The sequence below is a fragment of the Apodemus sylvaticus genome, chromosome 10 (assembly GCF_947179515.1).
Source record: "Apodemus sylvaticus chromosome 10, mApoSyl1.1, whole genome shotgun sequence".
NCBI classification, from domain to species: domain Eukaryota; kingdom Metazoa; phylum Chordata; class Mammalia; order Rodentia; family Muridae; genus Apodemus; species Apodemus sylvaticus.
Window position 1 is genome coordinate 62,655,289 of NC_067481.1, and position 25,629 is coordinate 62,680,917.

General features: G+C 39.3%; 1 protein-coding gene across 1 annotated transcript in view; it reads left to right on the plus strand.

Moving 5' to 3' along the window:
- Ulk2 (unc-51 like autophagy activating kinase 2) overlaps positions 1–25,629 on the plus strand; it is a 79,424-nt gene that overhangs the window by 36,395 nt on the left and 17,400 nt on the right. Inside the window, exons 14-20 of the mRNA XM_052194429.1 lie at positions 5,575–5,635; positions 9,491–9,628; positions 14,068–14,213; positions 16,168–16,248; positions 18,154–18,440; positions 18,705–18,892; positions 19,220–19,323. Coding sequence (XP_052050389.1) covers positions 5,575–5,635; positions 9,491–9,628; positions 14,068–14,213; positions 16,168–16,248; positions 18,154–18,440; positions 18,705–18,892; positions 19,220–19,323 — 1,005 coding nt within the window. The remainder of the gene's footprint in view (positions 1–5,574; positions 5,636–9,490; positions 9,629–14,067; positions 14,214–16,167; positions 16,249–18,153; positions 18,441–18,704; positions 18,893–19,219; positions 19,324–25,629) is intronic.

The window sequence follows — 25,629 nt, forward strand, 5'->3', positions numbered from 1 at the left end:
TAGTTCCCAGCCTGAAGAGCTGAAAAGAACAGGGAGACACAGAGCATAGCAAGTGTGTGTGTACTTGCAATCAGTGCTGTAAAAACTAGGGAGTTGCCTTTAAATATCATCCAGTAGAGCACTCATTTATCTCATGTTTAGAAGTAATAAAACTAGCTGGGAGGTCGTGGCCCACACCTGTAATCCCAGCACTCTGGGAGGCAGAAGCAGGCAGATTTCTGAGTTCGAGGCCAGCCTGGTCTACAGAGTGAGTTCCAGAACAGCCAGGGCTATACAGAGAAACCCTGTCTCAAAAAAAAAACCAAATTCCCCCCCAAAAAAGTAATAAAATGTTTAAAGTTATCAAATATTTCAAACAAAATATTACAGCAGAAACTCAGATCACTCACCATGGCGTGCATGTGTCAGTGTATTCTTTTATTTATTTTAAACTAACTTTATAAAGATAGGAAAATACAAGTACATATAAAATTCATTGGCTCTTCTGAGTCCTTGGGCTCCGTATTCTTTCTGTAAATATTTTGATCCCTCAGTCTGTACCTGAATTCATAGAAAACATGGTATTTTGTCTTTTCTCTGTGGAAGTAAATGTTATAGAGTTTTTATTTTGATAGCTTTTTGTAATTTTTGTTGTGGATCTGGATGCACGTCTTTAGTATAGACTTCTCATCAAATTCAGCAATTGCTACTGCTCTTGTATCCTAACTGGACAGCAACAGAAATTGGTGTTGAATTTGACTAAGCCTACCACTTAAGAAAAACAATTTGTCACTTGGTTGCAGATGATTTTACCAAAATCCTACACCCTAGAAAAGACTGTAAGGGCTGGAGAGATGGCTCAGTGGTTAAGAGCACTGACTGCTTTTCCAGAGGTCCTGAGTTCAAATCCCGGCAACCACATGGTGGCTCACAACTACCTGTAATGAGATCTAATGCCTTCTTCTGGGATGTCAGAAGACAACTACAGTATACTCATATACATAAAAAATAAAAAATTAAAAAATCTTTAAAAAAAGTTTTATTTTTTTCCCAAGGTCCTGAGTTTAAATCCCAGCAACCACATGGTGACTCACAACCATCTGTAATGAGGTCTGATGCCCTCTTCTGGTGTGTCTGAAGACAGCTACAGTGTACTTACATATAATAAATAAATAATTTTTTGGGGGGGGGGTGTTGGATTTGTTTTTTTTTTTTTTTTTTTTTTTCGAGACAGGGTTTCTCTGTATAGTCCTGGCTGTTCTGGAACTCACTCTGTAGACCAGGCTGGCCTCGAACTCAGAAATGTGCCTGCCTCTGCCTCCCAGAGTGCTGGGATTACAGGCATGTGCCACCACCTCCCAGCAAATAAATAATTCTTTAAAAGAAAAGATTTTTATTTTGTTTTATTCCTTGAGACAGAGTTGCTCTGTGTTGCCCTAGCTAGCTATCTTGGAACGTGGATTTTTAGACATGGCTGCCCTCAAACTCAGAGCTCTGCCTGCCTTTGTCTCCCAAGTGCTGGGATTGTGTGCCACCATGAGCAGTTTGAAAGCTGACTTTTAGCCAGGCATACCGTGAGGCACACCTTTAATCCCAGTGCTTTGGAGGCAGAGGCATGTGGATCTCCAAGTTCAAGTCCAGTCTGGTCAATATATAGTATATAGACAGCTGAAGCTACATAGTGAGACACACTGTTTCAAAAAAATGTGTGTGTGTTTTGTGTGTACATACATACATACATACACACACACACACATATTACACATAAAGAAAGAAAGGGAGGAAGCTCTTTTCCTGGGGTCTTCAGTGTCTATACTGGGGGTATATTTGGCTGTGGCATTTCACTGGACTGTTTCCTTTGTGAAGGGCTACTCTGGCATGAACTTCTGTGTAAACAATACAACTCTGATAATATTTTAGTGTATCATAAATGCCTTTAGTTTCAAGAGTTAGTATACAATTTCACTTAATAGCTTTGTCAATTATTTTTGCTGTAGTACTCCTATCTTTAATTCTTTGTAGAATTCTATAGTTTAGAGATCAGTTTAACTGTATCTCTAGTATAAATATCCAGTTTTTCAGCTTTCGCTATTGTTGGGCATTGCTACCTATGGTAAAATGGAGATGACTTCAACCACTTTTTCCTCTGTGTATTTTAAAATAAATTCTATGGATATATATAGTTTTGTTGGTTGGATTTTGGTTTTTCGAGACAGGGTTTCTCCTTGTAACCAGCCCTAATTGTCCTGGACTTGCTTTGTAGCTCAGGCTGGCCTTGAACTCACAGAGATCTACCTGCCTCCGCTTCCCAAGTGCTGGGACTAAAGGCTTGTCCACCATGCCCAGCTTGTATGGTTCTAGTTAAGGTATAGAATATTTTGTATGGTAAGTTGCCTGGTAAAGTGGTTACCATAATGAAACATAACCATATTGTCACAATGACAACTTTTTCTCCAGTACATAAAGTTATAATCTCATTTATCAAACATTCTCAGTATACTATGCTATTATTGACTGTGTTATAACTTTTAAATTTTGTTTGCCTATTTGTTTGTTTTTCATCACAGGGTTTCTTTGTTTATTTCTGTCTGTCCTGGAACTAGTTCTGTAGACCAGGCTGGCCTCAAACTCAGAAATCTGCCTTCCTTCTCTTCCCAAGTGATATATCAAAGGCATATTTTATTGTATTTATTTAAGTATGTATATGTGCTTGTGAAGGTCAGGACAACTTGTAGAAGTCAGTTCTCGCCTCCCATGTGGGTCCTGGGGATTGAACTCAGGTCCTGCTGAGCCAACCTGCCAGCCTGAGACATTTTTTTAAAACAGACATTCAAATATCTTATCTTTTGCCTTACTTTGAGAGGTATAGGTATGTGGTATTGCTGGTTATTTGAAGCCTTTTATGGTTTTGTGATGTAAACTGATTTTTTTTTCTGAGTTAATCATTCTATTTTCTTGGGTCAAGTAGATGAGAAAGAATCTCTGGCTTTCTGATTTTCTTTTCTTTAGTTTTATTTCCCTCCCTTCCTCCCTTCCTTTGTTTCTGTCTTGTTCAGTTTTCCTTTTTTGAGGCAGACTCTCAAGATGATTGTCCTACCTTCAGGAGTGACCAACCCTGGCTTGTATATTTCTATGTTAGTAAGCTTTTCTCTTCTTTTTGCCTGTATAAGTGCAGGTTCTTTCTTGTCTTCTTTTCTCTGTGGAATTTCAAAATACTAGTGTTGTCTCATAGTACAATACAAATAGGACTTAAATATAATTACTAAAAGCTACTGGAGATATTTTTGGGAGGACTTTTTTTTTTTTTTGTCTTTAGGGATATAAAGGCCTAAAGTCACTTGAAATAACATCCCACTCTGTGATTAAGTTAAATTACCAAGTTGATATGTAGCTAAGTTCCTTGCTTCATATTACTTTGGGTTTCTAGAGGTTATTTATTTCTTTTAATTTTGTTTTATAATTGCATATAGATTTTATTTTTAGTTACTTATATATGTAGGTGGGAGAAGGTTGTGTACATGAATGCAGTGCCTGAGGAGGGCCGACCAGAGTTGGGGCCCCCTGGAGCTGGTGGGCAGGCCATTGTATGCCACCGGAAATGAGCGTGGGGACCAAGCTTGTGTTCTCTGGAAGAGCAGTGGACGCTCTTACTCACTAAGCAACATGTCTGTTTAGCCTCAAGTGTACATTCCTGCCTCTTCTCCCAATTCCTTTATTTCTACCTAGCTTATTGTGTCTTTAAAGTAGACTCTTGTCTTTATCCACTGCACTTTATCCATGGCCTTCACTAGTTTCCTTTGTTTCTTACCACTATCTGACACTAGTATATCAGGTTCTTTGACTTCTGGGATATAAGTTTGTGAAAATGGAACCCAAGGTGTGTCAAATAAATGCAGTATTGTTTCAGGATCATTCGCAGGAGTTTTGTAAATCTTTCCTTTCTTTTTGAGCATAGGTTATCAGAGTGGTTTATTTAAAAAAAAAATACATTATTTGGGCAGCTGTTATTTAATACCATGTAGAATGACATAGGATAACAGATATAGGAAATATAACAATGACAAGACCCCTGAGTTCTGAACTGTGTGCAGCTACAGAGATGAAAGAGAAGATAAAGAATGCCTGTGGTATCTGCTACTGTTTCAGATCAGACTAAGACAGCACAGTGTCTTAGTCAACAAACTATTCAAAAGCTGACAGAGGCATTATACAACAGGATGGGTATCTAACATTCTGTTGAGCTACACCTTGTCTTTCTTTCTTTCTTTCTTTCTTTCTTTCTTTTTTTTTTTAAATTTGGTTTTTTCGAGACAGGGTTTCTCTGTGTAGCCCTGGCTATCCTGGAACTCACTCTGTAGACTAGGCTGGCCTCGAACTCAGAAATCCGCCTGCCTCTGCCTTCCAGAGTGCTGGGATTACAGGTGTGCGCCACCACCGCCTGGCTTACACATTGTCTTATAACCAATTTATGTATTTTGTGCAAAATTGTGTGCTAAGAGTCACTAAGTCATTAAGAGAATCTGTCTCAAAAAGCTAAAACTATAAAAGCAAGCTCAGCATGGCGTAGTATGCGTGAAGTCCCAAGTACAGCTGGAAGGAAAGGTGGGGCAGATCATTATTTGGGAAGGATCCTTGAGTCTTTGACTTTCAAGTCTGGGCAACATAGTGAGACACATCTCAACAACAAAAAATACACACACACACACACACATGGAATACAAAATTATCTCTCTCATATACACACATATACACACGTGCACACATACAATTATACAAGACTAGGAAAGGAAATTAAATCATAGAGCACATGAGCAAAATGATATTGGAGACAGTCTCAACACTTCTTAGTAATCTATAAAAAGGAACCTGATAAAAAGATCATAATCTTTATACATTTATTGTGAAGAAATATATAAACTTAGGAACACATATGGAACTTTAACTCAAAAAAGCGATTATGGGCTATGCTGGGCAATGCCCAACTACTGCCTACACACACCCAGACAAGAGGGTCTTTCCCAGGCCTGCAGTTCACATTCAGCCAAGAGAAATATGTTCTTATTATTGAGTGGTGGATTTGTCTAATGCCAGAAAGAAGATGGAACCAGGCAGCCAGCTGCGGTGGTACACTCCTTTAATCTTTGGAGTTGGGAGGCAAAGACAGGTGGATATCTGTAAATTGATGCAAACTTGGTCTACAAAGTGAGATTCTATTTACAAACAGACAAGGTTGCAGGTTTGCTTGGAGAGAATGGGTGGGTCAAAAGTTGCAGCCTCTGTTTCTAGCTAGGTGCAGTTTCTGTGTTCATTTGTTTCTTGTAGAAATTGAATCATAAGAATTAGACATACATGGTAGCTCACATCTTTAACCCTAGCACTCACAAGGCAGAGGCCCACAGATAATTATGAGCTTGAGGCTGGCCTGGTCTACATAGAGACTTCCAGGACAGTCAGATGTAGAGAGACCTTGCCTCAAGAAACTAAAACAACTCCGCCTCTTGTTGTATTCAGATTGTTCCTAAACCATCGTGCTGGAAGAGATCTCCATCCTTTAAAGCATGTGAAGTAACGTGATTGACTGTTCTTTCTCCTTAGGTGATATGCCCATGGGGACTGCGGCCAGACGAGCTTCAAATGAATTCTTTATGTGTGGAGGGTACGTTTCCATAGTTTACCACAAGAGCTTTCATCTTGGGGCTGGGGATGTGTTCAGCTGTAGGTTCCACTGCAGGACCAACTAAGTGAGTTTTGTGGCATACCATTGTAACTTAGCACCTTGAAGACTGGAGGGAGGCAGGATGATTAGAAGTTCTAATTCCAAAAAGATTTTTGATATTTTGATATAAAGCTTTATTTAAACTTTTATTCTTGATTTAATTTGTGTTTCACAATTTACACATATATACATTCATGTATATAACATACATACATACATATTCTTTTGAGGGCTTTTGACTGTTCATTTGTTTTGAGTGCCTAGAGCCTCAAACATAATACATAAGCACTTCTACTGAACTGTATGCCCAGCCCATTACAGTTTGGTTTTCATTTTGAGATAGCATTTTGCTAAATTACCTAGGCTGGCCTTGAACTCATGGGAACCCAAGCTAACTTTGAACTTATAGTTTTCCTGTCTTAGTCTCTTGGGCAGGCTTGCATTGTCAGGAAAAACTTACAATTTCTTTCTTAAAAGAAAATAATACTAATACTTTTATGTGATTGTGTATGTATTTGCAGTATTAGAGATTAAATCTAAAGCCCTGCCAGTGATAAGCATGCTCTGTACCACAGAGCTATATGCCCAACTCAGTTTTTGGTTTTCATTTTAAAGAAAGTTTGTAAGTTACCCAGGCTAGCTTTGAACTCAGTCTGTAGCCCAGGCAGACCTTAAACTAGAAGCTGAAGTGTGCTTCAGCTTCCTAAGTAGCTGGGATTACAGGCCTATGTCACTAAACCCATTAAAACAAATTTTTACTGTAATAACAAATGCATAAAATTGATCCTCTTACATACTTTGAAGCTTATAGTGGGAGGGTTATAAATTCTCATTTTTCTGTAGCTTGGTTAATTAACGCTGGCACTTCGTAGAGTGATGGATGTTACAACCCAATTTCCCCCACTTCCTGGGAGTGTATAGTTATAGTGTGCCCATTGACATTGGTTTTATAAATCGTGTGCTCTTGTCAACTAGATTCTGCATAACAATTAAAAATTGATTTATAAATCTAGTATAGTAATACAGAATTGTATATTTGTTCACATGTTACCTATACTTTTATAGACTCCCCCTCTTTTTTTGAGGCAGGATTTCTCTGTGTAGCTCTGGCTGCCTTGGAATTTGATTTGTAGACCAGGCTGGCCTCAAACTCACATCTCCTTCCACCTCTGTCTCTTAGTGCTAGGATTAAAGGTGTGTGCCAACACACTGGGTCTACCTTTGGTTTTATGCCTTCATATTACTGTCTAATATCTTTTCAGTTTACAAGTCAGTCTTACTAACTGATCTCCAAAGGCTCTCCTGTCTTTCAATTGCAACCTTAAAAAAAAAAAAAAGATTTTTCTTTTAACATGGAAAGGTTCTATAGGCAATAAATCTCCTCTGTTGTGGGAAATAATAAAAAAGAATCCACACTATTGTAGGCAAGTCAATGGGCGGGCAATGGTTGGCCTGGTCTCATCTTAACTCAGAGCTCTAAGATCTCTCCACCCAGCTCACGAAGTTCTCACTGGCAGGTTGCTACCACACAGCCCCATGCTTCAAAACTCCCACAACCTTTTGGAGTGCACATCAGGCAAACCCACACTTTGCCATTGTACCTTTCTCTCTGGAACCCAGTGGAGCCACTGTGTGAAGGAAAGCACACAAACTTAATTCAGAAACAATGATAACTCAATCACTGAACACAGCAACTATAATCCTAATCTTGTAAGCAATATTAAATCTAAATCCTCTGGTGGATTCTCCATCTAAACAGGGAGACACTAGTAGCTACGTCTTATCCTCTGCTGTCCCAGTCCAAAAGCCCCTATTTCTCTCCTGCCTCTTCTTTTCCTCTCTCCAACCAAGAAGACCAACCTACTCACCAAGTGATTGCTTTCTTTATTCATTAGGGGAAGGTTCACTAGAAGTCACCTGAGTACCTGACTCATTCCTTGGTCCAGACAGCCCCTCCTGGGAAAGCGGAATTAACCTGAAAATACAAACAGCACCAGGGCCAACCACAACACTCCTCTTAAAAAAGAGGGGAAGAGGGACTAGAGAGATGGCTCAGCATTTAACACTGACTGCTCTTGTAGTGGTACTGAGTTCAGTTCCTAACAACTACATGGTGCCTCACAACCATCTCTAATGAGATCTGATGCCCTCTTTTGGTGTGTCTGAAGCCAGCGACAGTGTACTCATACAAATAAAATACATAAATCTTAAAAAGACAAAAACAAAAACAGTGGGGCTGGAGAGATGGCTCAGCAGTTAAGAGCACTGACTGCTCTTCTGAAGGTCCTGAGTTCAGATCCCAGCAACCGCATGGTGGCTCACAACCATCCGTAATGAGATCTGACGCCCTCTTCTGGTGTGTCTGAAGACAGCTACAGTGTACTTACATAAAATTAATAAATCTTTTTTTTTTTAAAGCAAGTCTTTCTTAAACATTTAATTTTTTTAAAGTTGTTTATGTATACATATGTATTGTTCAGTAATGAAAAGTGTGTGAGCAAAATTTATATGTAGAAAATATGAAAAGCTAATTAACTTGCTTGCTTCTTTCCTTCCTTTTTTTTTCTTTATTTCTTTTGTTTTGTTTTGTTTTGGGCTTTTTTTGTTTGTTTGTTTTTGTTTTTTCTAGACAGGGTTTCTCTGTGTAGCCCTGGCTGTCCCAGAACTCACTCTGTAGACCAGAGTGGCCTCAAATGCAGTGAGCTGCCTGCCTCTGTTTCCTAAGTGCTGGGTTTAAAGCTGTGCACCATTACCCCCGGCTATAAAAAGCTTCTTAATACATTAATCTTAAATTATTAGAAGTGTAATACACAGAAGGGAGGTACATAGGAGGTACCTATCCCTGCCCCCCAACTCCCCAGATCATCCTCTGGGGTGTGACTAATGTCCTAAGTGGGTGCCATCTCTTCCTGTGTTATGAGTGTGGGAAGTAAACATAATATTGATGTCTGTGCACAGAGAAGACCTGCCTTCCTACTTCCCATACCTTCTGAGTACTGAGTGACATGCTGGGTGCAGTTAGCTGTCAAGAGTTTTGCTGGAGCTTCAGAATTCCGAGACTACAGCAGTGAGCAGCAAACAGTTGGCTGCAAAACTTAATTTACATTATCCTTAAATGTGGGCATCCTACCAGCTGTGTGCTTGTGAGTTGCATAATATATTTTTAAGTTGCAAGTTGTGAGAGTTCCTTGGGAATGCTTACTTCATTTATGATTTGTGTGAACATTCCAGGCATCTTTGCTTTTGGATGCCCTGTTCTTTACTTGGCATAAACTTCTTTCTTGCATAGTAGTGAATAGCAGAATGTAAGTACATGAAATCAAAATCTTCCTCCTCCACCTCCTCTTCCTCTTCTACTTCTTCTGCTTCTCTCTCTCTCTCTCTCTCTCTCTCTCTCTCTCTCTCTCTCTCTCTCTCTCTCTCTCTCTTTGCGTGTGTGTGTGTGTGTGTGTGTGTGTGTGTGTGTGTGTACGCGCTTTTACCAGATAGGATTTATTTTTGTCTGATACTGGCCTGGGACTCAGAGATCTGTGTGCCTCTGCCTCCTAGGTGCTGAGGGTCAAAGGCTTACACCACCCTGGCCAGCTCTCATACAGGTTTTAGTCATGTGTATGACTGCCAGGAGAGTTTTTGGGAGAAGTGAGTTTGGGTTACATGCTTTTTTTAAGGATTATTCTTATTCACATTTAAAAGTGATCATTTGCCTTTCTAGAATTTTCTCTAAATATTATTAGCAGATCATCTGAAAAAAAAAATTAGTCTGACTACTCTTCCTTTCTTAAATTATGGTGGCAGGCAGTGTCAACCTACTGTGTCACCTCACAGCGAAACAGCCCCAATTCCAGTTCCTACTCAAGTAAGGAATTATCAGCGCATAGAACAGAATCTTATCTCCACTGCCAGCACTGGCACAAATCCACATGGTTCTCCAAGGTAAGCTAGTGTCTTCCTTCTTTTTATTTGTCTAATAGGTTTTTTGGTTGTTGTTATTGATACTCAAAAGATTGTGATGAATATCACACATGTGTCTAAAAATATAATTGCTGATGAGGAACTTGGGCTGGAGATGTAGCTTAGTTATGTATGCTTGCCTACCAGACACAACACCCTTCACTTAATGCAAACACTGTATATTCCGTGGAGTACTTGTATAGTATGGAATGGCAGAATGTGAGTAGTTGGAACCTTGTCATAAAATATGAACTTTTCCTGTTGTTGTAAAGGGCCTTGTCATCAAATATGAACTTTTCCTGTTATTGTAAAGGGATTTTTTTTAATATTAAAAAAAGAACTAAGGGGCTGGAGAAATGGCTCAGTGGTTAAGAGCATGGACTGCTCTTCCAGAGGTCCTGAATTCAATTCCCAGCAACCACATGGTGGCTCAACTATCTGTAATGAGATCCGATGCCCTCTTCTGGTGTCTGTGAAGACAGCTACAATGTACTCATATACATAAAATAAATAAAATTAGTCTTTAAAAAAAGAATAAAAAAACTGGGCAGTGGTGGCACACGCCTGTAATCACAGCACTCTGGGAGGCAGAGGCAGGCAGATTTCTGAGTTCGAGGCCAGCCAGGTCTACAGAGTGAGGTCCAGAACAGCCAGGGCTATACAGAGAAACCCTGTCTCAAAAACAAACAAACAAACAAAAGATTAAAAAAATTAACTAGGCAAGATGGTTCATTCCTGTAATCCTTGGGAGGTACAAGCAAGAGGACCAGAAATTCAAAGCTGTTCTTAATTACATAGAGAATTCAAGGCCATTCTAAACTACTGAGCTCTTGTCTCAAAACAACAACAAAACCAGCCAGTCCTGGTGGCACATACCCTTTTACTCTTGAGTTCAAGGCCAACCTGGTCTACATAGCAAGCTCCAGAACAGCCAGTGAGATATTGTTTGAGAGAGTGAGACCCTATCTCAAAATAAAACAGAGGGTGGGGGTGAGGGTGGGGGGAGGGGGAGCGGAGAGAAGAACTTGTTGGATAAATAACATTTCTATTGTGGCACTCATAACCGTAATCCAACCACTTTAGGGACTAATGTAGGAAGGTTAACAATTTAAGGCAACTCCGAGCTACATAGCAGACGAAATAGGAAGGGACGAAGGCTTTCAGCTTCAGCAGATTTTTTTTTATGTATTGTATACTTATTCTACATCTGAAACCTCTGAAGGTGATAGTAAAGAATAATTCCCTGAACAAAATAAAAGATGTTCAGTGGTGACAGACTTTACTAAATTTCTTGAAAACAAAAAGGATGAAAGCCTACCACCTCAGAGCAGCAGAGCGAATGTATTCAGGCTTCTGACAGAGTGGGAATCACTGCATCCCATAGAGGCCTAAGCCTCAGTGAACTCAGGTAGATGGAGAAAGGAACTAGCCCTCAGTTTGGGCAACTTGCTCTCAATGTATCTATACATAATCAGATACATAGTCTTCATGCACAGCCTTTTTATTGTTGTGCTAAAAGGTGATAAATAAGCCAAGTGTCAACCAGGGTTTCCATACTATATATACTATATACTATATACTATATACTATATATATATATAGCATAAATTATGTGCTATAATTTATTATAGTCCATCTATGACAGTAAAAGTTACAGAAGCTAGGTGGTGGTGGTGCACACCTTTAATCCCAGGGAGGCTGAGGCAGGCAGATCTCTGTGAGTTCAAGGCCTGCCTCGTCTACAGAGCAAGTTCCAGCACAACCAAGGCTATACAAAAAACGCTATACAGAAACCATGTCTCAAAAACAAACAAACAAAAAAGAAAGTTATACAACTTCTTTTTATTTTTATTTGTTTGTTTGTTTGTTTGTTTGTTTGTTTGTTTTGAGACAGGGTTTCTCTGTGTAGCCCTGGCTGTCCTGGAACTCACTCTGTAGACCAGGCTAGCCTCGAACTCAGAAATCCGCCTGCCTCTGCCTCCCAGAGTGCTAGGACTACAGGCGTGCGTCACCACTGCCCGGCTAGTTATACAACTTCTATTCAATGAATAGAACAAGCTCAGTCTGACACAGAGAAGTTCCCAAGGTATAGTATAAAATGAAAACATCGTGAATTTTGGGTCTGTTCATAGAGCCCAGAGGTCAAAACTGTGATAATAAGACTAGGGCATGGTTTGCTTTTCTCATTGTGTTGATACATGTGTTCCTGGTAAGAAAGTAAGAATGAATAAAACAGCTTCTGTCTTAACATGAATCAAGGTAATAACCTGCAGGTGTACTGCCTTTGTGATCTTTACTACCACATACAAAGGAATGTCCTCATCAAAGCAGCAAAAGCTATTCTTTGAAAACCACAACCCTAGGGCAGATATGCTACCCAGTATGCTAATGAAGCATGTTTGTAATATATTAAATAGTTGCCATAGGCAAAGCATTGCATGATTGGGTTGCCAGCTGAACTAGCCCCCTTTTCACTGAGCACTCTTTATTTTAAAGAATGACAAACTATGGTATGGGAATAGAGCAGCCATTTTGTCAGAAATGAACTAAGTTTTTCTACTTGGAAGAAAATAATGAGGATAAATACCAGTAATGAGTTTTCAAACAAACCAGACCTCTGGAAAACATACTCACCACTGTAATGCTGACAGGTATTGTTAGTTTTTCCTCCCATATTTCTGTTTGATTGATAGTAACAATTTTTTAGATTTGTTTTATTTTATGTGTATGAATGTTTTGCCTGCATGTATGTTTGTATACCACTTAATATGCCTAGATGTGGTTGGAGATCATAAGAGAGTGAAGGATTCACTAGAACTGCAGTTATAGATGGTTGTGAACCACCATGTGGGTGCTTGGACTCAGACTCCTATCCTCTGCAAGAACAAAAACTGCTCTTAAATATTGAATCATATATATCTCTAGCCACGTACAGTGACATCTTGATATAATTGTGTCCTTTTTATATTGTGTAATGTGTCAGTGTTTAGATTATCTGCATAATTAAATGAGTCAGTATTGTCCAAATTGTGTTAAAATTTCTGCACAATGCCAGGCAGTGGTGGCACATGCCTTTAATACCAGCACTTGGGAGGCAGAGGCAGTCAGATTTCTGAGTTCAAGGCCAGCCTGGTCTACAGAGTGAGTTCCAGAACAGCCAGGGCTACACAGAGAAACCCTATCTCAAAAAAACAGAAAAAATCTGCACAAATTAAAGATTTATACTGATACTGATAAAAGTACTGATGCTTTTCAGAAAGAATGAACTGTAATGTAACAACGTACAAAATCCATGGATAGTTTCTGATTGTATCTAACTGTTTAGAAACAACTACTTGCTGGTATCAAAGAAAAGTATCATAGTTATCTGAAAAAGTACCAAATTATTTTTGCTTTTCTAGGACATAACAGTGTAAGTTTGGGTCTTCTTCATATACTTTACCCAAAGTAAAATAATGTATAACAACTTGATTGCAGGAATAATAATAAAAATTCAAATGTCTTTTATTAAGCAAGATATTAGAGATTTCCAGAAGTATAAAATGCCATGCTTCCATTTTAGTTACTTTCTTGGAAAATATATTTGCCTTTTGTAATCTTAGGTTACATTTAATATATTTTAACTTAAAAGCTTTGTTTATATATAGCAAATAACAAAAGATAGGTTAATTAAAACTGTCTGGAAGCTAAGTTGTTTTTCAGAGCAGAAAAGAAACTAGACCTGAGTGCAGAGTAACAGTGATTAGTATGCCATGTGTCACTCAGAAGTTAAAAGCTAATCGTAGTGTTGGTATGCATTCCGGGCATTCATGAGCGAGCTCTGAAGGGATCACCAGGAACTAAGAGTGGTGGGAGCCTTCATAATAAGATAGGAGAAGCTCGAAAAATTGTGTAGAAGAAGAAAAGAGAGGAAACTACCTCTTCCTCCTTCCTTCTCCTCTTCTTCCTTCCTCTTCCTCTTCCTCCTCTTTCTCTTCTTCCTCCTCTTCCTCTTCTTCTCCTTCTCCTTCTTTGTCTTCTTCCTCCTCTTCCTCCTCTTCTTCTCCTCTTCCTTTTTCTCCTCTTCTTCCTCCTAACCCTCTTCTCCTCCTCCTCATTCTTTTCCTTCTCTGCCTCCTCCTCCTCCTCTTTTTTTTTAATTAATTATTTTTCTGAGACCAGATCTCATTGTGTATTCCTGGAACTCACTATGTAGATCAGGCTGTCCTGGAACTCATTCTGTCTGTCTGTCTCCACCTCCTAAGTTCTAGAATCAAAAGCATGCATAACTGCAGCTCATTTTACATTTTTCACTTTTGTTCCTTGTAACCATTGTGTATCTTCCACATGGAATGTTGTCAGGAGTTACCAGGAAAAGAGTGTCAGAAATAAAGTCCTGCCCGAGGTCCTATCAGATAGGAAGTAATTCTCTTTCTTTTCAGATCTGCAGTAGTACGAAGGTCTAATACCAGCCCCATGGGCTTCCTCCGGGTCGGGTCCTGCTCCCCTGTACCAGCAGACACAGTGCAGACTGGAGGACGAAGACTCTCTACTGGCTCTTCCAGGCCTTACTCACCATCCCCTTTGGGTGAGGAGAATTGAATAGTCAATTAAAACCTGTTTCTTCCCCGTAACAATTCTGATAAAGTACATTCTCAAGGTCACAAAACAGTGCTTTAAAGCAGATTGTAGAACATACTCTACCTGTTGTCCCGTATCCTCCCAACGGCACCTTAAAAATGTCTGTATTTGAACCTGCGGGGTGGCTCAGCAGGTGCTTTTCAGGGAAGCATGAAGACTGGAGTTCAGATTCCCCAGAACACACAAAAATGCTGCATGGGCTTGGTGACCTATCTATAATTCTAGCCTTAGAAGGCAAAAAAAGAGATTCCAGCTGCTTCTTCCTAGAAGCTGGTGACTTCTGCATATGATTGAGAGACTATGCCTCAAAGAATAATCAAGAGATACACACAGGAGAAAAAAAGCACAAAAAAAATCTCTAATCTGTATGATGACTGTTAGGAATATGCGTGTAGGCTGGAGAGATAGCTCAGCGCTTAAGAACACTGACTGCTCTTCCAGAGGTCCCGAGTTCAATTCCCAGCAACCACATGGTGGCTCACAACCATCTGTAACAGGATCCGGTGCCTTCTTTTGGTGTGTCTGAAGGCAGTGACAGTGTACTCACATATATAAAATAAATAATTCTTTAGAAAAAAAAAAGCCTAAAACAAACAAAATACTGGGAACCATAGCAAACAGAAAAAATGTTTTTAAGTGAAACTAAAAAACACAATTCTGAAGTCAGAGTGCATGTAAGGGGAGGCTGAAGTACCCAGATCTGTAGTATCTCCCACTCAAAATAATGAGACAGTTTGGAGACGGTACAAAAAGGCCTCATCTGTAGTCAGAGATTGCTGATACTGTGTTTTTAAAACTTTAGGGACTGAGAAGTTGGCTCAGTGGGTAAAGTGCTTTCCACTTAAGCACAAAGATGTAAATTGGAATCTCTAAAACCCATGTAACAGCAGCATGCATTGGTAACCCCAGCACTGGGGGAAGGCAGAGCAAGTGGAACCAGAAGCTAGTTGGCCAGCCGCTGAGCTCCAGGTTCAATAAGAGACCCTGTTTCAGAAAAACATAACAGAGTGAAAGAAGACAGTGTTAGTCTTTGGCATCCATATTTATACACCACATAAAAGAAAATTTAAAGATCCTGTTTTTAGCTTAAAAAAAATTCTTCAAACCAAACCTTGGCCTCCCTTTACTCCTGCCAGAGCCACTGGAGCATGCTATGGTCCGCAAAGTCAAGACCCAAACCCTGTTCTTAAAGCTAAAAGGGCCCATTGCTTTCCTATGTGGGTGGAGCCCTTCCTGTTGTAGACCTGTCTTCTGCATGTATAAACACTCTGAAATTTCTTGACTTATGCCAGGGTATGTTCATAAAGATGCGGATATACGGAAGGTACTGCATACGTAGGAGACTGTTGGGGAACCACCTGTAAAGGCTAGGGGAAGAAGGGTCAGGGGGAAGCAGGGAAAGCTTCAGACCAACGTGCAGATCTCACACCTTGGAGAAGAAGGCAACATTAGGAAAGAATCTCAGACTATAACAAAGTCTAAAAAGTTTTATCCAGACTACAAGAATAGCCCCCCAATGAATTCCTTGACCTTTTCAACAGGCATAGATTTGTCATTGGTTGGTAGCAGCCCACAGGAGCCCAACCTCAGCACAAATGTGATATATAAGGACTACAGCTGGCCTATCAGTCAGCTGGCTCCTGCAACCCCACAAGCCTGATTTATTCAAACTCTGATACTTCTGCTTTATATACCTACTGCTGGGAGCATTTATTTGGTTTTGGTTACATAATACTTTTTAAATCTCAGCCTCCTGGCACCTAAAACATTGATTAGATATATCAAATCTTGGCTAATTAGAATTATGGAAACTATTACAAACTGAGCAGCTTGTGTGTGTATTCCCTATTTCTGTCCTTTATTGGGTTTTAAGTAATTTTTTTATTTTGTTCCATTCCTAGTTGGAACCATTCCTGAACAATTTAGTCAATGCTGCTGTGGACATCCTCAGGGTCATGAAGCCAGGAGTAGACACTCCTCAGGTATTAAAACATATTTTATTATGAGTGGATTTGAGGTATATTTTTCTAGTCTTATCAAACAAATAGAATTGATATGAAATAGTCCCTTTCCTATACTTAGTTTTTCCTGTACTGTTCTTTATTTTTTAGAATTTTGGAGCCGGGCGGTGGTGGCGCACGCCTGTAATCCCAGCACTCTGGGAGGTAGAGGCAGGTGAATTTCTGAGTTCGAGGCCAGCCTAGTCTACAGAGTGAATTCCAGGACAGTCAGGGCTATATAAAAAAAAAACCCTGTCTCCAAAAAAACCAAAAAAAAAAAAAAAAAAAAAAAAGAAAGAAAGAATTTTGGTTTAATGTTTTAAAAAATATATTCAGTATCCCCTTGTGGTTATAAGATTTTTTTATGATAATTAACCTTAAGAAACCAAGGGACTAGGTGTGTAGCTCAGTTGGTAAGGGATTTGCCTAGCATGCACAAAGCCTTGGGTTCGGTCCTCACTGCCACATGAAACCATGCCTATAATCCCAGAACTCCAGAGGATCAGAAGCTCAGAATCATCCTCAGTTAAATAGTAAAGTTAGCTGCCAGCCTGGATATATAAGACTATGTCAAAAAAAAAAAAAAAAAAAGGACACACTTTAAGAAGAATGTCTGTGAATGTATGTTTATTGTTGTTGTATTAAATAATGCACATGCTTGGGAAGGAACATGTAAATTATACTTTTATAAGTCAATTTCTACTGTATGTCATATGGACATGTAAAGAGTTTAATAATTAAAGAAATTTCATATTATTGAAAAAATCCTCACTCATTCTCTTTAACTTTGAATTTTCTTTAAAGTAACATTTAAGTAACTTTTTCTGATCATGCTATTTGTCACAAATTTTACTTTTCTTTTTTTCTCTTTTTTCTTCTAAACAGGGTTTCTCTGTGTAGCCCTGGCTGTCCTGGAACTCACTCTGTGACCAGGCTGGCCTTGAACTCAGAAATTCACTTACCTCTGCCTCCCAAGTGCTGGGATCAGAGGCATGCGCCACCACTGCCCAGCAAATTTTAATTTTCTATTTATTTAAATTTATTTCTCTAAAAAGTAGAATAATGTTCTTAATAATGTCAGGTTTAGAAAGATCAAGCAGGAATGTTTAATAGCAAAGTTCCAATTGTGTTTTTTTGTTTGTTAAAACAGGGTTTCTCTATTTAGTCCAGTTTATTTTGGAACATTCCTTATTTAGACTAGGCTGGCCTTGAACTCAGAGATCCTTTATGTCTCTACCCCCAGAGTGCTGGGATTAAAGGCATGTGCTACCATGCTCTGCCTTCAATTGGTATTTTCTTATAGTGCTATAATTGTTGGAGGTTTTGTTAGTAAATTGGTTTTTTATTTGTTTGTTTGCTTGCTTGCTTATTTAGGACTGGGTCTTGCTTTGTAGCTTCAGGCTGGCTTTGAACTTGAAATCTTCCTACTTTAGGATCTTGTCTATGAGATTACAAGTATGCAGCATCAAACCTGGCTTCAGTGGTGGTTTTAGAAGAGAATACTTTAGACACTAGGAATACTTGCATGTTCTTAATGTTATTAGTAATAGTTTGGTTTTCAAGAAACTTAAGAGACCGTCTTAGTGGAACTTAAATACTAGTAAGTACCTTTGCTTGACAACAACATGATTTATGTAGAAAAGAGATTCCTTCCCTCCTCAATATTTGCACTGCTTGCCTTCGTGCCTGCCTGTCTTTCTGTGTATGTTTCCAACAAGATAGAAGACCAGAACCAACACCTGAGGTTGTTCTTTGACCTCCACGTGCACTCCCCGAGAGACTAGCCTATCCTCAGGCACACACATGCACACCAATTGCCTTTTTCATTTCCTGTTTTATCTCTGCACTTCTTTGGGTTTTAATGTCACCTTCGTTTTTTGTCAATAGGTTCTCCAGTGCCACAGACCCAGTCACCACAATCACTCTTACTGGGTGCTAGACTGCAGAGCGCACCCACCCTCACCGATATCTATCAGAACAAGCAGAAGCTCCGGAAGCAGCACTCTGACCCTGTGTGTCCATCCCATGCTGGAGCTGGGTATAGTTACTCTCCTCAGCCTAGTCGGCCTGGCAGCCTCGGAACCTCTCCCACCAAGCACATGGGCTCATCTCCACGGAGTTCTGACTGGTTCTTTAAAACTCCATTGCCAACAATCATTGGCTCTCCTACTAAGGTGTGTTTCTTAAGCCCTTTTATATATATGAACTCTGGTACTTTATGAAATGATTCATCGAGAGAATAGTTACAATTTTAGTGAACATTTACTGTTCAGAAAAGGAAGGTGAGCTTTAAAGAGCTTAAAGGAACAGCACAATATCATACAGATTATAAATAAAAATCTGGTATTTGAATCAACATCTAAGTTCCAAGTCTGTACTCATGACCAGTGCACCCTATTTTGTACATCATACTAACCAGCTTATATATGTTTCTTTAGACGACAGCTCCTTTCAAAATCCCTAAAACACAAGCATCTTCTAACCTGTTAGCCTTGGTCACTCGTCATGGACCTGCTGAAAGCCAGTCCAAAGATGGAAATGACCCTCGTGAATGTTCCCATTGCCTCTTAGTACAAGGAAGTGAGAGGCACCGGTCTGAGCAGCAGAGCAAGGCAGTGTTTGGCAGGTAAAGACTATTCCCTCTTCAGCCTTTTACATGAGAACTAATCCCTAAGCCAATGCATTCTCTTGTAAAAGCAATAAAACACATTAGTTTAGTAGGTGGTTTATGCCATATGATTAATGATATGTACCATATACATTTGGAATTTCTAAAAAATACAGTTGTTTCTTATAACTGCATAGAATTCTTCCTGAGTTTCTTGAATAAACTATTTATTTTGGTTAGAAAAGTTTATTTATACCCTGAATTATTTTTCATCAATTTCGGGGGGGGGGGGGGCGGCGGAGGTGGAAAGTGCCTTTTTCTTATTCACATCACTATTCTCTTCAGATCTGTCAGTGCCGGGAAGTTATCAGAACAACAAGTAAAGGCACCTTTAGGTGGACACCAGGGCAGCACAGATAGTTTAAACACAGAACGACCAATGGATGTAGGTAAGAAAAATTTCTTAGTTTGTCAACGGGTAATTTGTTAGCATATGCATAGTTTATTACTTTATAATAAAGTATTGCAAGCTTGGTGGCTGGCTTAAAACAACACACATATGTCTTCATAGTTGTAGCAGTCATCCCTGTCATCTTCTCTTTCTCCTCAGTGCCCATCAAAACAAAGTATCTTGATGAGCAGGGTTTGTGACCAAAATGTTATTGTCAGTAGGACCATCCTGGCCACAATTAGCCTAAATACAGTATTCCCAAGCATTTACTTTATAGCAGCTGAATCTCAGAAATATCCAGTTAGTGAGGCTCCTGAACCTCTCAGATTTTCTCCAGGGATTAAATCTGTTGAACACCCTATTCTAGATTATTTAAATTATTTATCAAAAACAAAAACAATGAACACCAGAGAGATTTCATGCCCAACCCAGTCTTGTTTACAATTAAATCTTCTGGAATGGATTCTAGGAATCCCTATCTATTAGATATGCCTAAATTTTGCAATCGATTACAACATTCTTGCTTTCTTCAGTGTTTTTTTGTTTTTTTTTTTTTGTTTGAGACAGGGTCTCTCTACATAGCCCTAGATGTTCCTCTAACTCACTATGTAGATGAGACTGGCCAGAACTCACAGAAATCCACTTGCCTTTACAGGATTAAAGGACTATGCCACTGTGCCCAGTTCTCTGTTGTCTTTATTGCATCCTAAAAAATATCTGGGCCAGCAAATTGACTCTGTTTTCAAATCAGAAAGGAACAGCTCCTAGCAACCATGGGATTTGATGTGTCCCTTTACCCTTTTCTTGCCTAGAAGGTCTCTGCAGTACAGTGGACTCTTGTCACAGTTGTTATGCTGCCATTTCCCTTTAGCCTCAGGATGTCTTTGGCACTAGAGCACGTCCTGTGTACATGCATAAAGTTGCATATTAAGTTTTTTGAGACAGAATATCACTATGCAACCCTGCCTGGCCTGAAACTACTAGATAGGTCAGGCTAGCCTCAAACTCATGGTTATTCTCCTGCCTCTGCCTCCAGAGTTCGATTGCATATGTGCCACCACATCCAACCCATGATCCTTCTTTACTGCTGTCTTGTGCACTAGTTTAATGTCACATTTTGATATTTTTTCTTTCTTTTTTTTCCCAAGACAGGGCTTCTCTGTGTAGCTCTGGCCATCTTGAAACTCACTCTATAGATCAGGCTGGACTCAAACTCTGAGATCCACCTGTCTCTGTCTCCCAAATACTGGGATTAAAGGCATACTCCATTATCAACTAACTATTTCTCTCTTTTTTTAACTGTTTAGTTTTAATAATTACCTTAGGGCTTACCATATATCATTATAGCCAAGTTTAAATTTACATTAACTTAATTTTAATAAAGATATAGAAAATACCCCTCTTAAGTATTAATTCTCATTTCCTTTCTTAGTGCTATCATTGTTAGTCTAAATATGATATGATTTTTTTAGTTGTTATTTTTTACGTATATGCGTGTTTTCTTGCATGTATATATGTGTGTCATATTTGCCTGGTGCCCACAGAGACCAGAAGAGTGTGTTAGATCCTCTGGAACTGGACTTGCAGGTGTTTAGTTTCCATCACCCTCTTGGTACATCATAACCATCTCTTATTCCAGCTCCAAGGTATCTTCTGGCCTTCTAAGCACCTGTAGTATGTGTACACTCAGATATACATATAATTAAGAACATTAAATATATTTTTTAAAAGTGACTGAGTTTTAAAAAGGTAATTTACATTAGCAGTTCATGGCACTATTTTCTGATTTACCATTTTTGGTTGTCTTCAGTTGCTTTTGTGGATTTTTGTTTCTATCCAATGACACTTTGTTACTCAAATACAGCTTTGTTTCCATCTCCTTTCTTTGTGGTATCCACAAATGTACTATTACATTTGTTTATGTCTCAGGTCAGTCCAACAACAAAATTATATGTTATTCTTTTTTAGATTTATTTTATTTTATGTTTATGAATGTTTGCCTTCACATATATATGTACACTGTGTTTGTGCATGGGTTACAAATGGCCATGAGGCAGCATGTGACTGTTAGGAACCAGACTGAGGTTCGCTGTAGGAACAACATGCTCTGCTCTGCGGATCCCTCTCCCCAGCTCCAGGCATGTTATCCTTACATGGTTACTTTTCAGATCCTTTGAGAAAGGATAAGAAGGATGCAGTTATATGATTTAGTAATTACATATTTATCTTCATCTAGTGCACTTTCATTTCCCCCATCACTTACGTGGATTACCTTCTGGGTCTTAAAGAACTCTCCTTGGTATTTTTGTCAGAGTACCAAGTCTACTAGTCTCAAATTTTTCTTAACTTTGTTTGATTTGGGAATATCTTTATTTTATCTTCTTTTTTAAAATGTATGTGAGTTCATGTTTGTGTGTGAGAATGAGGCATGGAGTTCTGTGTGTGGAAGTCAGAGGGCACCCTCAGAGCTACACCTTCCCTTCCCTGTGTTTGAGGCAAGGTCTCTTGTTCAGGAGGAGCCTTGCCTGTGCTAGGCTCACTGGGCCATGAGTTTCCAGAGACTGTCGTGATTCCACGTCCCACTCACTGTAGAAGTGTGGAAAGCAGCTGTGAGCCTCATGTGCATTCTAAGGAACCAGACTCAAGACCATACAGTCAGCACTTGACCCGTTGGACCATCTCTCCAACGAGAATTGTGTTAGTTTGACCTTAAGTCAATGGTTTGCTCTTTTTTGTTTTCACGCAGATGAGGCTGTAACCTCAGCTCTTAGATCCATTTCTGAGGAATTTTCTAGATGGAGAGTCTTAGTTGGCAGTTTTCTCTTTCAGCACTTCACACTATCCCACTCCTCTGGGGCTTCCTCCATTCCTGACTACAAGTTAACCAGAACTTTTATTTGGGCTCATTTTGATATGAAAGCAGATTATTTTTCTGCTTTCAAGATTTTCTCTGTTTTTTCATTGTTTTACTGTGTTTACTGTTCACTTTGCCTTTATACTATATGGGGGTAGGCGTGTGTGTGTGTGTGTGTGTGTGTGTTGCTGAAAATTAAACAAATGAATGGTAGACAAGTGTTATGTATTCCCAGCCCCTTAGGTTAACTTCTTAAATGAAGTTTGGATAGTTTTTTACCATCGTTCATTGGTTATATTTTCAGTTTCTTTCTCTTTAAAATACTGAAAGTAGCACACGTGGAGGCACTCACGTGTTAAGAGAATCATAAACCAAGCATAGCTGCATGAATTAGCTAGTGCCACCCCGTGCTCACAGCTGCCTCTTGTTGCTATTGTGTTGAGCCTGAATGCCACAGTTATCTGCTGGAAATGCCTCGTTACTCTAATAACAGTATTTTCTCCAGTAAATTGTGTATCTCAATGCTAAGAGTACTCTGGAGAAATGACAGTCTCTTCAGGAAGTAAAGCTGCACCCCTCTTTCTGACCATATGTAAAAAGTCAATGCAAAATAGACCAAGGATCTAAATTAAACACTTTAAAGCATTGTATAGGCAAAGAATTTTTTGGTTAGGACCCCAAAACAAGCCAGAAGTTGTATCAACTAAGAAGCTTCTGCACAGTGAAAGAAACTTAATTTGACTTCACTCTGAAATACCCTCTATAGATTCGTATTTTGAATATGAATCTTAATAACCAAGTGGTCATTCTGTTTGTGGAGGTTCTGGAAACTTTGGTAGGAGGGCACATCTGCAGGATATGAACTACTAAAGGTTCTGGGGTGTATTATTCCTTGCTCCTCCTTGCCTCGCGCTCTACTGCCTGATCCTTGGTGATCTAAACAGCCCCTATCGTGTGGCCCCATCTCCATGAACTGATGTGCTTTCTAAAGCAACCTGTAAATGCTTATTATAGAACTGTCATATAGTGGTGAACTATAACCCAGATATAACATCTTTACCCAGAACTGTTCAGCAATGCCATTACTGGGCAAATATCCAAAGGAGATGAAATCACTATGCCAAAGGTACCTCTGCACTCACTCATTTAGGGATCGCTATCCACAGTAAGCAAGTTATGTAATCAACTAACATGTCTAACAAGGAATGCTTATGTGAAGAAAATGTGGCACTGATGTACAATGGAATATTGTTTATAAAATAATAAGGTAAAACCCTGTTGTTTATGGCAGGATAGGTAGAATCATAGGACAGTATGATCAGTGAAATAAGGTACAGATAGGCAAATGCCACATGTTCTTAAGTTTGAGCAAAGTGAATAGACCAGAGATCCTTAGAGGATAGGAAGAAGATAGAGAATTAGTACTACAATGCAATTAGTACTAAGAGATAGTAAAATATTCAAACATCCTGTATCATGTTAATTTAACCATAGTCTTTTAACAGTTAATTTCACATTTCAAAATAACCATAGAAAAGAATTGGAAGATTCTCTCAACACATAAATAATATTTAAAGAGAGAAATGCAGATTATCTGATTTGATCATGACATAATATATACAAGTAAGCAGATACAAGGATTACAGTTTGCCTAAAAGTAAAAGTATAGTAGTAATAATAGGTAATTTATTTTCTGGGTGAGGTGGCCCACAACCATAATCCCAGTGCTTGGTAGTCAGAGGCAGGAGGGTTGTGAGTTCAAAGCCAGCCTAGACTATAATGAGACACTGAGTCACTAAAATATGGCTGGGAGAAGGGGCCTGCCACTCAGTGAGGGCCCAAGTTTGGGTCTCTGTACCCCCATGAAAGCCAGGAGAGCATGGTGGCCTGCCAGTAATTACAGTGCTCCAAAGACAAAAACAGGGATCCATGACTCAAGATGTCTAGCTAGATTTAGCTGGATTTATACATGCTAGGTTCAGTAAGAGATCCTGCCTCAGTAAATTGGAATGAAAACAATTGAGGAAGACACCTGACATCAACCTGTTATATAGATAACAATATGCTATAGAAATTTACTCTAATAGAAGCTGTATAAATGTGGTCTCTCTTGTACTCTCAAAATATTTTGTTGTCGGGTACTTATCTTTTTTTTTTTTTCTTTCTTCGAGACAGGGTTTCTCTGTGTAGCCCTGGCTGTCCAGGAACTCACTCTGTTGACCAGGCTGGCCTCGAACTCAAAAATCTGCCTGCCTCTGCCTCCCAAGTGCTGGGATTAAAGGCATGTGCCACCAGTGCTCGGAGGGCCTTAGCTTTCTTGAGATGTGAGATTATACTGAAAGCACTTCAGTTGGGCAGTGGTACATACCTTTCTTTAATCCTAGCTCTTAGGAGGTAGAGACAGGCAGATCTCTGAGTCTGAGGCCGGTCTGGTCTACATGATGAGTTTCAGGCCAGCTAAGGCTACATAATCGTCTTCCACTCTCATTGTCTGTTGTCATTATCAAGCAGCATTAGAGTTTCTTGACTAGAATGGCACCGAGTGAGCAGGCAGCACCTCCAGGAAGGATGTGCTACACAAAAGGTGTCTCAGGCAAGACCGTGGGATTCCATGACGCTGCTCAGGGGGAAGCAGCCCAGCTTCAGAATTCCTCACCCCGTTTACCCCTTTCAGCCCAGTGAATGAAAATGGGCACAGTGCTTTAAGATGAGTTGAACAACGTGTCTGCTCTTGAATACCCTCTGAACAATTTCCAGATATTTTATTAAGTGGTTATGTAAGAATTTTTTCTTTAGTATAGTTTTATTGAGGTATAGGCCTGTGAAGGAAGGAGCTCTTCATGTGAATCTAGAAACTGCTTTTGTCAGTCACTAGATATTTGGATAATTTTTTGAAAACAGCCTATCTGAGTGACCACTAATTTGCTTAGTTTTATAAAAAATTTATATTGCATAATAGTTTTTTAAAAAGATTTATTTATTTCATGTATTGAGTACACTATTGCTGTCTTCAGACACACCAGAAGAGGGTATCAGATCCCATTACAGACAGTTGTGAGCTACCACATGGTTGCTGGGAATTGGACTCGAGGCCTCAAGAAGAGCAGTCAGTGCTCTTAGCTGCTGAGCCATCTCTCCAGCCCTGCATAATAGTTTTACATGCACATGTTATAATTTAAATCCAAGTTATTAGTTGTGAAATATGTATTCCTTAAAGATGTTTAGCCATCCATAAGTTTTGATAATTCATATTCTTTTTTTTCTCTTAAACATGAACTTTGTTTCTTGTTTTTTTGTTTTTTGTTTTTTGTTGTTGTTGTCTTTGTTGTTGTTGTTGTTTTGGTTTTTCAAGACAGGGTTTCTCTGTGTAGCCCTGGCTGTCCTGGAACTCACTCTGTAGACCAGGCTGGCCTCGAACTCAGAAATCCGCCTGCCTCTGCCTCCCAGAGT